This window comes from Syngnathoides biaculeatus, chromosome 2 (genome assembly GCF_019802595.1).
Source record: "Syngnathoides biaculeatus isolate LvHL_M chromosome 2, ASM1980259v1, whole genome shotgun sequence".
NCBI lineage: Eukaryota > Metazoa > Chordata > Actinopteri > Syngnathiformes > Syngnathidae > Syngnathoides > Syngnathoides biaculeatus.
In genome coordinates, this window is record NC_084641.1 from 38,908,041 (window position 1) to 38,923,068 (window position 15,028).

The window sequence follows — 15,028 nt, forward strand, 5'->3', positions numbered from 1 at the left end:
CTTGAAGCCTATCTGCCAAGCCAAGCCAGTTAAATAACAGATCCCGCATCAGCTCAAAGTGAACTCTGGCCGCACTCAATTCCCATGTGGTGTCTGTGTGAGTCTTGCATGGGGATGTAGTTGAAGGGGCTAACGAGAGGAAAAAGCTCCCTAATTAACTGTGTGTGGGTGCTTTTAAACTAATTATTACAACTTGCTTTCACACCAAATCATGTTGCTGTGAGTTGTCAAGTAACGCAACAGCATTTTCATTGATTATTTAACAATTGGACTGATTTAAAGTTGATGATGTTGGTGTGAAAATTTGTCCTCAACCAAAAGATGCATTTACGCACCTGGATGCATTTAAATATTTCTTTGGCTGTGGGTATTTCTTTTTTTGTTTTTCCACTCAGCATGCTTGTGCATGCTCAGGTGCACGCCTCCTCTCTGGGATAGAAAATAACAGACTTTCAGTAATGAAGCGTCACTCCTCTCGTTTTCCTGTCGGCCAATTATTCTGTATCTCTCCACCAGGGGGAGGTATTCCTGTGCCTCCCTTCCCCATCCACTGGTATTACATTATGGCTGTTGGGGCCACCCTCCTCATCCTGGCTGTGGCCATCTTGGTCAGAGCTCTTTGTTGCTGCAGACGACACCTGGCCACTAAGAAGAGCCAACAATCGGTGGCTTATCACAGCTCTTCGCAATGCTTCCAGTACTCAAACTGGTCCTCCAGTATGGCCGCCCCAGGGGTGGAGCCTGTGCTGACAGTGAGGTTGGACAGCCGGGACCGACACCGCACCCTCTGCTGAAATGAGCAGTTCGGCTTGATTGTTTTTGTGTGCAGGATGTGTACACGTGAAGTTGATATCTGAAAGCCGCTCAACAAATGTATCAGTTTACAGCTGCACAGTTGATGATGGAAGTCTACAAAAACAAATGGGTGTACTCTACTGGATGTCTCTTTGGTTGCTTGTTTTCCTCTTTGCTTTGTTGAGGAAGATTGGCATGCATCACACTATGACCTGCTTATCCTGATGGCGGGGCTGGAATGGAGGATTTATTTATCTGAGCAGCTTATTAGGGCCCACTGAATACTGTCTTGCCCCTCAGGCCCCAAACGTCCTCTCAAAATTCCCCCAGCTTGGACTTCCACATAGACGTGTGGGCTGGGTTCAGCCAGGCAGCACTACCAAACCACCAGCTAAAACAAGACCCCCGGACAGCAGGATGAATCTGGATGGAGACATTAATAGTTTTGTTTGGACTTTGACCTGTTCTAGTGGCGGTGGGAAGGAGGGGCTCCATGATCATTTCCAAACAAGCATGTGCATATTTGAGAAACAACGAAACTCTTCTGAAAAGGCGTCAGTCAGTGATGAATGCAGCCATCGTCAGCACTACGTTTTTATGCTCTTACTGTCTTTCACAATAAAGCACATCTCTCCTCTCCCATTTACGTATCGCACCACCCACTTGCGATTTCCTCTCCGCATCTTTAAAGCCACACAAGCAGAGTTAGGTTGTGGGTGTAAATAGATACAGTTGTCTAATGTAATTCCTTTCTTGATGTTTGCGACTACAAATCCAAGAGTGGCATTATAGCAACTTCGGCCTATTGGTGTCTACTTAAAGACTGAGCAAGGCATCATGAAAACCGAGGGAAAAATCATTGCTGATCTTTTTTCTCTTTATAGGCAGAAGCCAGAAATTATGATTCCCATGGGAATTGTATGTGAATGCGGTTAAATGTTTTCTCCTAAAATTAATTATTACATCACAGCATATTAAAGCTTTTCTTACATACCATGAAAATATGCCCCACAGTGGCTATGAGCACTACTGTATAGGAATGAAATCACATCAATCTGATTCACTGAGTCTAATAAGTTTCTGTCATGGTCATATTATTGCTAGGCCATTGTCTTTTTTTTTGTCATTTTTTTAAAACCATGACTTTGTGTTTCTTCAAAAAAAAAATACTTCAGAACCAATTTTGTTTTTTCCCGAACCAGGCACACTTTTTGTTTGTAATCATTGCGTTTCAACCCACTGAGCTGTTTTAACGGCTAATACCCACAGTTAAAGCAAGCAAAAGAATGCAAAGAATATTTTTATTGACAACATTATTACTGAGAAAGCGTGTCCCTCAGCAGTCACTTTTAATGACTCCAAACTGAAATTCCAAAATGATGCTAAGTTTCTTAATGTCTTCTCTTTTAAAACTGAACAGCACATCGCATGCCACTCTGCAGGACGCGCGTTGCCACTTTTACTTGCGGCACTTTTCTCTCCTGAGTGGTTTTGGCTGATGCTGTGCTTTTAAATCAACGGGAGGAGGAGAGACTGGACACCTGGCTTGACACTGTTCTGCTTCAAATCTCCAATACTCGTAATTAGTTAATGGACAGATAACATTTATTAAGGCTCCGCAATGCACTTTTTCTTCCCTCTACCGCACTTACAACATCCTCTATCCTGACAACTTCAGTTGACCTGGAAACATTGGTCATCGCAACACTTCAGATCAAGATGTGTGCCTTGCCAAGCAGTTACTCCTCTTCCAGTAGGCCTGCCAACCACAGCGAATGCACAACCCACACTCCATCACGTCATCACTCACTTAATACACAGCTCTTAAAGGAGAATAGTTTTGTTTTTAAAGGACACTTCGTTATCTGATGACACATTTGCGTCTTATAACATCTACATGCTACATTTTGACTGTTTTTGACAGTAATGTATCATAATGATCTCTCTAATTAATAAAGTCATATTTTTCTACAATTTCAAGAACTACCCGTCATTACATTTCTAAACACTGTTTGAATGTAACAGTTTGTCAGTGCACTTAAACAATATTTATAGTTCATATTCACAAACTTCTGTGGCACGGTGGAACAGCAGTAGAGTGTTGGCCCCACAGTTCTGAGGATCGTGGTTCAAATCCCAACCCTGCCTGTGTGGGTTTTCTCCGGGCACTCTGCTTTCCTCCCACATCCTCCAAAACATGCATTAATTGGAGACTCTAAATTGCCCCTTGGTGTGATTGTGAGTGCGACTGTTGTCTGTCTCCATGTGCCCTGTGACTGGCTGGCAACCTGGTAAGGGTGTACCCTGCCTCCTGCACAATGACAACTGGGATAGGCTCCAGCAATTCCGTGACCCTTTTGAGGATAAGTGGCTCAGAAAATGGATGGATGCACAAACTTAAAATATTCATATACTGTGTATTGCACAATCTCCCCATGATGTTACAGATGGAGAAAGTCAAAGTGAAAGGAAATAATAGTTATATTCCATCACACCTATGTTTGGCTTGATTCAGATGATTAGGTTTCGATCAGAGCTCTCGAGTTCTTCCACAACAAACACACCAAATCATCCATCCATCCATCCATCAATTTCCTTTAGCGATTGTCCATGTCAGGGTCTTGGTTAAAATGAATCCTATCTGGCTGACTTCAGATGGAAAGGGCAATACCCTTGACTGTGCTATCTTATCTGGTAATTACAGTATATCGCATTCTTCTATGTAAGTTTTATTGTGCTGATTGACTTGCAAGACAAAAAAACTCAGTACAGCCGGTTCTTCATCTACAGTGAAGAAAATAAGTGTTTCAACACCCTACTATATTGCAAGCTCTCCAACTTAGAAATCATGGAGGGGTCTGAAATTTTTATTGTAGGTACAAGTCCACTGTGAGAGAGATAATCTAAAAAGAACAATCCAGAAATCACAATATATGATTTTTTTTAATGGTTTATTTGTGTGATACAGCTGCAAATAAGTATTTGAGCACCTGAGAAAACCAATGTTAATATTTGGTAGAGTAGCCTTTGTTTGCAATTACAGAGGTCAAACATTTCCTTTAGTTGTTCACTAGGTTTACACACAATGCAGGAGGGATTTTGGCCCACTCCTCCACACAGATCTTCTCTAGATGATACAGGTTTCTGGGCTGTTGCTGAGAAAAACGGAGTTTCAGCTCCCTCCAAAGATTTTTCTTTGGGTTTAGGTCTGGAGACTGGCTAGGCCACACCAGAACCTTGATATGCTTCTTACGAAGCCACTCCTTTTTTTTCATGGCTGTGTGCTTCAGGTCATTGTCATTGTCAAGACCCAGCCACGACCCATCTTCAATACTCTGAGGGAAAAAGGTTGTTCCCCAAAATCTCACAATACATGGCCGCAGTCATACTCTCCTTAATACAGTGCAGTCATCCTGTCCCATGTGCAGAAAAATACCCCCAAAGCATAATTCTACCACCCCCATGCTTCACAAAAGAGATGGTGTTCTTGGGATGGAACTCATCATTTGTCTTCCTCCAAACAGAGTTAATCTAACTATGAACAAAAAGTTCCATTTTGGTCTCATCTGACCACAAAACCTTCTCCCATAGCTCCTCTGCATCAGCCAAATTGTCATTGGCAAACTTAAAACGGGCCTTGGCATGTGCTGGTTTAAGCAGGGGGTTAGGCCATGCATGATTTCAAACCATGACGTCTTAGTATATTACCAACAGTCACCGTGGAAACGGTAGTCCCAGCTCTTTTCAGGTCATTGACCAAGACCTGTCGCGTAGTCCTGGGCTGATTCCACACCTTTCTAAGGATCATGGAGACCCCACGAGGTGATATCTTGCATGGGGCTCAACTCCGATTGAGATTGACAGTCATATTTAGCTTCTTTCATTTTCTAATGATTGCTCCAACAGTGGACCTTTTTACACCAGCCGTGTGGAGTTGTACAATTTTGTCTCTGGTGTCTTTGGACAGCTCTTTGGTCTTGGCCATGTTAAAAGTCTTACTGATTGTATGGGGTGGACAAGTGTCTTTATGCAGCTAACGACTTCACACAGGTGCATGTGATTCGGGATAATACATGGAGTAGAGAAGGACTTTTAAAGGCAAACTAACGGGTCTTTGAGGGTCAGAATTCTAGCTGATAGACAGGTGTTCAAATTCTTATTTGCAGCTGTATCACACAAATAAATTGTTAAAAACCATATATTGTGATTTGTGGATTTTTCTATTTAGATTATCTCTCTCACAGTGGACATGCATCTACGATGAAAATTTCAGACCCCTCCATGATTTTTTAAGTATTTATTTTCTTCAATGTATTTTTGTCTGGAGAAAGTACAGTATGTTGCTTCCTATTTAGCTTTTTTTCCATTTCACATCACGATGTTACTCAGCAGATTTGGATTTGCACTCGTAAATACTGGACTGGTTAAATTTTACGATAGCCCTGAACATTTTGCCAGCAGAAGTTGGAGGAAAAAAATAGTATTAAAGTACCATACACTGCAGTTTAAACATCCAATAATTTGGCCTTTGCTGTCTCTGATCGGAAGAGAAGATACATGAAGGAGGCCCAATTGTGTGTACGTCACGTTAGACTTTTAAATAAATCTAAAAAAATGTAGAGTGTAGGAGAAATTTAGGATATGAAGAAAAAAACATACATGCAGAGGGACAACATGTATACCCGCACTCAAGTCTCTGAGCTGAGATTAAAATTTTGGACTTCTCGACTGTGAGTTAGAAATCCTCATGCTCATTGTATATACTATACTATACTATACTATACTATAATATTTTTCTGCCATATACCAAATCAAATTGCCATAAAATGGTAAACTGATAAATTGAGATTCAGAGGAAGCTAAACAGGTGAAGTATTTTTGTGCATGTGAAAAGATGTGCCTGGATCAGTGCCAAGGCAACAAATGTTCTGTGCTTCTCTCTAGCAGTCAAGACACCTAATCAGTTTGGAGATGTGCAGCTCGTGAGTGGCAGAGAACCACTAGGTGGAGGTAAGCAAAAAAAATGTCTCTTTTTATAAAATGTCAAAAATTTGTAGCACCACTGTGGAGAACATTTTAGCACATCTTCCTCACAGTTCTGAGGACCCTGGTTCCAATTCATCCATGCCTGTATGGAGTTTGCATGTTCTCCCCATGCCTAATTGATAAGAGTAAATGTGAGTGTGAGTGGTTGTTTGTTTATATGTGTCCTGTGATTGGCTCTATCCTGTTTCTCACTCGAAGTCAGCTGGGATAGGCTCCAGCATGCCTGTGACTCTAGTGAGGATAAGTGGTTCAGAAATTAGATGGATACGTTTTGACACACTCTGGTCCTGTCCTAGGTTTACACTTTCCAGAATGGAACACAGCGTTGCCATCATTGGAACCGCCGGTGACTCCAGCCTCAGAGAAGGACAGTTCATGGCTGTACACGTTGGACCCCATTCTTGTCACGATCATTGTGATGAGTTCTCTGGGTGTCCTACTTGGTGCAGTGTGTGCAGGTCTCCTCTTATACTGTACCTGCTCCTACAGTGGTCTGTCCTCACGTTCCTCCACCACACTGGAGAACTACAACTTTGAACTCTACGACGGCCTCAAGCATAAGGTCAAACTGAACCAGCAGCGCTGCTGCACTGAGGCATGAGGAGGAAGAGAGACAAAACAATGTTTTTTTGAAAGCCACTCACGATTGTCTTCATTTTCTCCTAGCTTCACCATCGTGTCAGCTGTCTTCCTCAAGGAAACGGATCCCTGGACACATGAACAAGTTTGCCACATATTTGCTCGAGAGAGCGATCCTTTTCCTGTTGGAATAATGGCACAGTCAAATATTTTTTGGTGAAAGCAACAATTCCAAGGACTCACACATCGAAATATCTACACATATCACTTCCTGCCCCACTAAAAGTGAAATGTTTCTAAATGATCGTCATAGATTTGTAAGAGTTATAGTTTTGGAAGTGCACATACCAAGTGAAAATATTGTGTTGGAAAGGTGGTAGGTTAGGAACTTGCTTAGCAAACATCATTTTTGGTTCACACATGTGAACATGTTGGCCCAGAACCTAGCTTCTCTTGTCTGACCTGTTGACTTTTTTTTCCATTGTGGACACTTCTCCTCATTGGGCTTGCCCTGCGCCCTGGTATTTTTAGTTACTAATATCCCACAACTTTGTATTTCTGCACTCGGTCTCCTTCTGTTTAATGTTTCTGTTTTGGCCCATGGCCAATTAGTGATTAGCTGATAAGAGGTTAAGAAAGTGGCTGGTGTGAAGGTTGGTGAGGCGTTTTTTTTTTTTTTTAATGACATGGGGAGTTATAGTCATTGGAGAAAAGGTAATGTTTTCTTTGTACTTAATGGAGAAAGGTCTAGGAGTTTTTGTGGGTGCATCCTATGGATTGCTGCTGAGGGCAGGGACCGACGACTGTGGAGGAGAGACAAAACAAGGAGAAGCGGACATGGGCCGTGAGTGAAAGAACGTCAAGCACTCCACGCGTCAATATGTTCCAACTCTGTGCCAAAGACGAGACGCAAACGTGCAGCCAGAAAGTTCTCGTCTCATTGGCATGACAACACGCCACTGGACACACATGAAGCCTTAACCTGGAAAAAAATCAAGCGGACATACTGAGGAGACACCAAGGTGAGAGCATATCCCACTTTGGCGCAGAAAAGCCATATGAAGGACCTATCCCACCACGATCTTGAACATTCAATGCACAAACCTGACTCAACCGCATGACCAATGATGGTTTGTTTTATTATGTTGTCTATGTTTTTCTCTAACATGTACAGCAGGCGGCACGTTGGGACATCAGCCTCACAGTTCTGTTGACCGGGGGTTCAAATCCCAGGCCCGCCTGTGTGGACTTTACATGTTCTCCCCATGCCTGCGTGGGTTTTTCTCCGAGCACTCTGGTTTCCTCCCACATTCCAAAAACATACATTCATTGGAAACTCTAAATTGCGCCGAGGTATGATTGTGAGTGCGACTGTTGTTTGTCTCTATGCACCCTGCAATTGGCTGGCAACCAGTTCAGGGTGTACCCTGCCTTTTGCCCAATGATAGATTGGATAGGCTCCAGTAGTCCTGCGACACTTGTGAGGATGCGTGGCTCAGAAAATGGATGGACTGATGTTCAGAACTCATAAAGCAAGGTGAGCATTCTTTGAAAACACCCTGCACATAAATGGACTAAGTGTTGAAACGGGAGAAGGAGAGAAAATATTGATTTTGCAGTGATGCTACTTTCAAAATTTCAAAAGATTTTGCAGCCCTAGCTACTCGTGAGTTTGCAAATGGAACACATTTCAATGTGCAAATTCCCAGGCTATATCGTGGCGCAAATTGTTTTTGAGTTTTATCCTTCTGAAGGACTGAATATGCCCTGCTTTGCTGCGCAGTAAAGGGGCACGGAGTTCAATTCCTATGATACTGACGTAACAGAATTTTGATATCAGTCAGAACACTGTGGTGTAACACGAATGTTGTAGTAGTCATAATTACAGAAACTATATGAAAAACACTTTTAGGCCATTAATTGTAAAATATAATGAAAATAAATGGAAAAACTGAAGTAGCCCACGGTGATAAGAGAACAGACCTTCTAGTATTTAGAGCACAACCATCATCAGTCAAAACAAATGTTTCTTAAATATTTATGGGTGTTGCATCCCAGCTTGGGAACCTCATAGATTGAACCAGCTGTAAAATACAAATCATCAACGTCTTCATTGTCATCCTTAACGCAAAGCTGATTTCTCATCAAGTTTCGCTGTTAAGTACACTGACTTGAGTGTGAATTCCAGTACCTTTATGTATTTTTGAAAAATAGCGTCTTTACACGTTTTGCTGATGTTTTTGGCATATAAGCCCATCAAAAACTTTAACTAAGATGCCTGAGGTGTGTATTTGAGCCTGGAGAAAGTATGAAGAAACATCCCTACCATACGGTCCACATTTTGTATACAGTCAACATTGCATCTGTATCGAACAGACACACGCCCACACAAACTAGTCCTCTCCTGAGGCTAACTTCTCTGGACCACATTGACTCTCTTCAAAGTGCCTTGGAGCCAGTTCCAGACAGTCACATGACACTGAGAGTGACCATGTTAGCATCCCTTTTGACTTAGGGGGACCAAACACATTTGAAAACAAGACCTCCTCTTGCACTGCTTGGACTGCTGCTGCTGTTGCTGTTATTTTAAAGGGGTGTTTGTACAGAAATGCGCTTTTTATGATTGTTTTGATTGTTGTTATGATTATTTAATAAAGGATTTATACCATAATAAGGACCAAGTGAGCATATTTTTTCTCACCAACTAACTTTCTTTTAGACTTTCAAACCAAACCTTAAAAAAAACAACAACAACAATAATTGTGCACAAATGTATGTTGTCGAAGATATTTTGTTTTGCCAGTCTCTGATACTGGGCCTCTAATATCTGCATGAACTCCCATTAGTCCAGACCTCTGGTGGCCCTCATTTAGAGCTCCTACATCAAAGCTTTGAAGAGTGTGGTATCTCAGCCTCAGCCACCCCACTAGCAACCCCCCTCCCACCCACAACCACCGACAAAAATATATGGTACTTTGCAATTACTCATCTTTTTTTGTACAGTGTACAAAGTCTCCCACACACGGTTCCATTTTTCCACAAAGTCCTTCCTCGCTTAAAAGCGAAGCTTATTAGCAAACAGTGCACACTGTCAGAGCTTCCATGCTATTTCTTTGTGAATTCCTGTAATGAAGCCGAAGATTGTGCACAGAATGCTCAAGGGAGGAGATGTGGAGTCATGACGAACGATTAATGAGCATGCTCAAATTAACTGCATTTTTCAGCTACTTTGCACTCTTGAAATGCGTTTTTTATTCTCTGTCAAAAAGGCAGACGTCATCACCTGTTAAGTTTGACAACATGTAACTACTTGGAGTTAGCATGCCTGTCAGAGCTGTGCCAAAGCAGAAGGTGTGTGCGAGTGTGTGTGTGTGCGTGTTTGTGTGTGTGTGTGTGTGTGTGTGTGTGTGTGCGTGTTTGTGTGTGTGTGTGTGTGTCTGTGTGTGTGTGTGGTGTGTGTGTGTGTGTGTGTGTGTGTGTGTGTGTGTGTGTGTGTGTGTGTGTGTGTGTGTGTGTGTGTGTGTGCTGACGCCTTGTAGCAATGGAGGCAGTTAGTGAGCTCAGGTCCGTGACGCAGCAGAGCACGCCAATTACCGCCTCTGAATAAAACGCACTCAGTGGTCCACTGAAGGAGTACAACGCCATCTGCTCATGTGTTTGATTGATCCCGCCAAAGCAGTCATGGCCACATCACACAAATAAATGTCGACGGGACATTACCCAAGCAGCGAGATTGTCATTGTTCCATGATACCGCCTCTAGTATTCTCAAGCAAATGTAACTTAACTTTATGTTCCCGTGAGTATTTGTGTGCCACCCAAATTGGAGATTTTCTTGTTGAGTTTTGTCGGAATGTAAACTGACTGCAAGGGCTTTTCCTCTCCTTCATCAGATGAGAGAGTTCTTTGCCTCTAAAGCCTTCAAAGAAAGACCCTGGCGCCATGTAAAGCGATAGGCCAGATTGCAGAGGGCGCCTATTTCAGTTGCTCTAGAGGAAGTAACTGGAACGCACAGCTAATTGACCCCTCTGTGGATATTGCGCAATCCGCGTCATTGACCAATCAGAGGCCAGAGATCTGCATAAACCAAAGCCCGTTTTTGCTCCCGCCATTTTCTCAGACAACATTGCATGGTCCAGTATAGGTTTAGTTAGCGTTTTATCGCGTATTTGGGTTATTTAACAAAAAATATGGTTAAGAGGTGTAGTCACGGACTTTGTAATAGTGATGACAGGTATCCTGAAAGACTAGTTGGTGGAGTTCGATTCGTACCCTTTCCAAAACCGAAGACCCAGTACAAAAAATGCCTTCGATGGCTCAAACTTTGTGGAAGACCGCATCATCAACTAAATCCATCTAATATCAACCGGAACATATGTTTGCACGAAGGTATGCCCTATATTTGATTTTTAATACACGTCTCGTATAAATGAATGAGACGTTCTCCGCTAGCATAACATTGCTACGTGTGAATGATTGACACACTTATTCTTTGTTGAGCGATATTTAGCGATGATCGGACTGCACAAACGTATTGATTTCTTGCTGGCTCGCGGCCGAAACTTAACCAGACTGTGTTTGCACGAAGATATGCCCTAAATTTGATTTTTAATACACGTCTCGTATAAATGAATGAGACGTTCTCCGCTAGCAAAACATTGCTACGTGTGAATGATTGAATGAAATCTGAAGCATGACGTCTCTCTCAGTTAAGAATGTATTGTATTTAGAATCTATAATATAGTGTTGATTTGAATGAAATCAGAAGCATAGAGTCTGTCTCAGTTCAGAATGTATTGTATTGTATTTGCCATTTTTACTGTTTGTCTTACGTCAGCGCACATGGCGTGACGTCACGTCAGGAGGCGTGGTTAAGTGCCCTGTACGGAGGGGTCCATTATTTTTGAGGGATTAAGTAAGATAAAGATGGAGGAGCAGGCACACAGGTCATTGCACAGTCATTACAGTTGAAACAAACACTAGTAGAATAAATATATGGATATAAATGAAGGGAGCACAGAGTATTGTGAGAACCTCTAACAATTGAGTGGTTCCAGGTTTGGATTTTATCTATGGCCCTCCTTTCTGGAATTTTATTGCGCCCCTCATGCTTGCATCGATTTTCTACGCGGACTGATACTATCCAAACCTACCCTTCCTCCAACCACCATCACCACCATTTTCTAAAAACAAGCACATTTGAGGACTCAGGATTATGATGGGTGAGTGTGATTGTGAATGGTTGTCTGTCGGTGGCCTTGTAACTATCCAGGGTGCATTTTACCTCAGCTGGGATATGCTCCAACTCACGTGCAATACTAATGTGGACAAGTGCTAAAGAAAATGAATTGAAGGGTGCATACAGATGAAGTACTCTATTCCAAAGTACCTCCATCTACAATAGTACAACTGTATTTAACCCTGGCTAATAGAAAAGACAGTCAGGCTGAATATTAATAGCACAGAGCACCACATTTCTGGATAAATTTCAGAGAGAATAACTCCTGTGTTTTCTCCTTCATGCATCCTCAAAGAGAGACTTGAGTTAGAAGAACAGAACTACCTGGAGACAAAATCTTGCTGTGTCTTTCAACAGCATCGAAGGCGCAGTCACAAACTGCAGCAGCAATACATGAACACATGTAGAGACTGACACTTCTGTTCTGAAATACATTTCGTGCACACATCAGAGCATGCCCACGTCCCCGTGGTCTTCCTGGGAAGGGGGCCCAGATAATCTTACTGGGTCTGCCAGTGGTTCAAAGCACCTATATGGGTCAGTGTACATAGTTTGTGTGTATGCATGCATGCGTGCGTGTGTGTGTGTGTGTGTGTGTGCGTGTGCGTGTGCGTGTGCGTGCGTGTGTGTGTGTGTGTGTGTGTGTGTGTGTGTGTGTGGTGTGTGTGTGTGTGTGTGTGTGTGTGGTGTGTGTGTGTGTGTGTGTGTGTCAAAGCCAATGTGCCTGCAAATTGACACAAGACAACAACAGCAATTGAAAGAGTTTACATGGGCACAAAGTCAAGCACCAATTTCTTTCATCTGTTCCATTATCATCCACACAACACCACTGGATCGTCCTTCTGAAAACAAATACATGGAGGAAATTATGAAAGTCTACTCGGAAATCCAAAGTAGGCCAAACCAGCACAGAGGAAATGGACTGAGTGGCAAGCTTTATCCAACATATCAGAGACCACAAACAAAAGAATTTCGTCTATTTGAGTCGTCCACTGCAGACTTCTTGAGTGACCATTGATCAATGTTCCCTCTAAGCTGCGCAACTGCGTATTTGCGCACTTGTCGCACACTCTCAGCGAAGATGAAAAGAGATCCAGCGCAGTGAAATACAGTCTGATGTTTTCTTTTGTTTTTGTTTTTTAATCATGGCAGCACACTGCCTCTCACGACGAGCTACTGCCCCGAGTCGGCCACACACGCAACTTCCTGGTTTACCTGACTCCGCCCCCTTCGCTCTGAAAGTGATAAATACAATGAGTGTGTAATGTTAAAATTCCACCTTCGCACACCTGACGAGGATAAAAGCACGGACGATACAGGGCCCAAAAAGCTAATTCGGTATTTTAAGTATAGGAGGCAATATACCATTAACCCTAAAGCTGTTTAGGAGATATCATTGTGGGTTAAAAAAAAAAATGAAACAAAGTTGGAAGCAACATTTCAAATTTATAGTCCATAGTTGGCTTGGTGTGGTCAGCAATGTATTTTTTTTTTTGTTTGTTTTAATTTGACATTTTCTGTGTAAGTTTGCAAAAACACAAAATTGTTCTTAAAAATGTTCTGATGGGAACGTAATCTGAACCTTTTAATGAGCCATGTAACTTCAGTGGATGACACTGATTGACCGCAGTGCGTGCGTCTGATGTTGCTCACAGTGGTCAAAGGGGGTGCTCCCGCCCTTAGTGTGTTTGCTCAGACACTTAAAAAATTATAGGGAACATTGACATTGATCCTGCCTGATTTCTCTCAGGAAAGCTGTGCACAGGATTGATGGGGCACCTCACATATTGTATGTGGACTAATTCGTGGTGAATCAATTCAAGCGCATGCGGTCAGTCTACTCCAGTAGGAGCTTGTGGCAGCAATTTTGCTGTTTAGGTTAATTGCTTTCCTCATTTCCCTGTAAAGTCGTGTCACATTCGTTGTTGATTGTTTCTGGTTTTTCTCATATGCACGTCCATCGTGTCATTGTGTTGAAGACTAATGACTTCCAAAACCAACACTGTAAATATTTGGCCCAGTGGGCATATTCACACATAGGGAACCTTGCCACGGAGCATGAGAATGCAGAGGGTGAACTGGATAGTAAAAAAGTCATGTCCCCTGATTCAGCTGCTTCACTCTTCAACCCTGCCAGTTTCCCATTACACCAGTCAATTTGGGGAATGCGGTGCCAGGCTTACTAGAAGACCAGGCAAGGTGTCTTGGCCTCCCTTTCTTGCTTTAAACTTAACCTGGATCGCTGGGATGAAGGCAGAGAATGAGGGTCAGCGGTGCCCCATAGCCATCCCTCTATGGTGGTCGGCCGGGGTTGCTGATCCCTCACTTGCGGGGCTGCTTGGGGTGCCTTGGTGTTGCTGGCGGGACCGTCCTGAGTCCCAGAGCATGAGTGGTGCTCTCTCAACAGGTCTCACACAGCATCAGCGCCCTGGCCCAGACTTCCACTATGGCTGGATAAAGCCAGTCCGCCCGTCCTCACTGGCACAGCACAGAAACTCTTGACAAGAGAAAATTTACATGCAATGGGTCACGTTTCTTCACTACTTAATTAGAAATAGACTATGTAATATTATAGTCATATAGCATGTTATTCTGTGCCACTGTTTACAGTTTTTTCTTTTCCTATTTTCTAATTATTTCTATTCTCTCTGTCTGTCCCTTCACAAAACCTGTTCTGTCCAGTTGCATTTGAAATAAATAGTAGTTTATTAAAGAAAAAACCTGTGAGGGAGTTATTTCAAAATACTGAAAAACTGAATCAAGCAACAACAACAAAAGCCCCCAAACCACCTTTGCATGGCCCTGCAGCTTAACGGGACAGGTTTAATAAAGAAAATCAAAAGAAGAATGACTAATGGTTTACAGAACGGAATTCTAAAAACAGATCAAATTTTCAGTATGAACTCTCGAGCTTGCCAGAGAAAAGGGCTAAACTTGTATTTGTCAATTTGATGCTGAAAGGGCTGCTACCGACATAGTGATCGTGTTTGAAATGCTGTCACCGTGTGAGCACATCAGACAAGTCTTATACTTGCAATGTGAAAGACTTGCATTGTTACGCTTGTTATTATCTCAACAAACGTGTTAATGTGTGTGGAAAAAAACAAGTCAGTAGTGGTCATGAGTTAAGCCTGACTAACTGGCTGTCAAGAATTTATTTGGGACAAATTTGTGCAAGAAACAAACAAGCAGCATTCCCCCTCATTAAACGCCCATTTCTGGCATAAGTGCAACATCCTTGATATTTTCTTTAAAGAGAAAATGCAATTCCATCAGAAATTTTGCCAATGCGATTCTGAAGCGATGCAAAGGGGTAGATTAATTGAAGAGTATACTGCAATGCTTGTTAATACATCATTGTTCAGTATGT

At 42.5% G+C, this 15,028-nt stretch overlaps 1 protein-coding gene across 6 annotated transcripts in view; it reads left to right on the forward strand.

Moving 5' to 3' along the window:
- Window positions 1-9,061, forward strand: part of nrp2a (neuropilin 2a) — a 59,156-nt gene extending 50,095 nt beyond the window's left edge. For 2 of the 6 annotated variants that reach the window (XM_061803726.1, XM_061803735.1), the window contains exons 17-18: window positions 5,740-5,805; window positions 6,138-9,061. In XM_061803726.1, the coding sequence (XP_061659710.1) occupies window positions 5,740-5,805; window positions 6,138-6,442 (371 nt within the window). In that variant the 3' untranslated portion in view covers window positions 6,443-9,061. Of the gene's footprint in view, window positions 1-516; window positions 2,748-5,739; window positions 5,806-6,137 lie in introns of those variants that run through there. The other 4 variants (XM_061803742.1, XM_061803751.1, XM_061803766.1 and 1 more) reach the window with 3 other exon arrangements.
- Window positions 9,062-15,028: the final 5,967 nt, after the last annotated feature.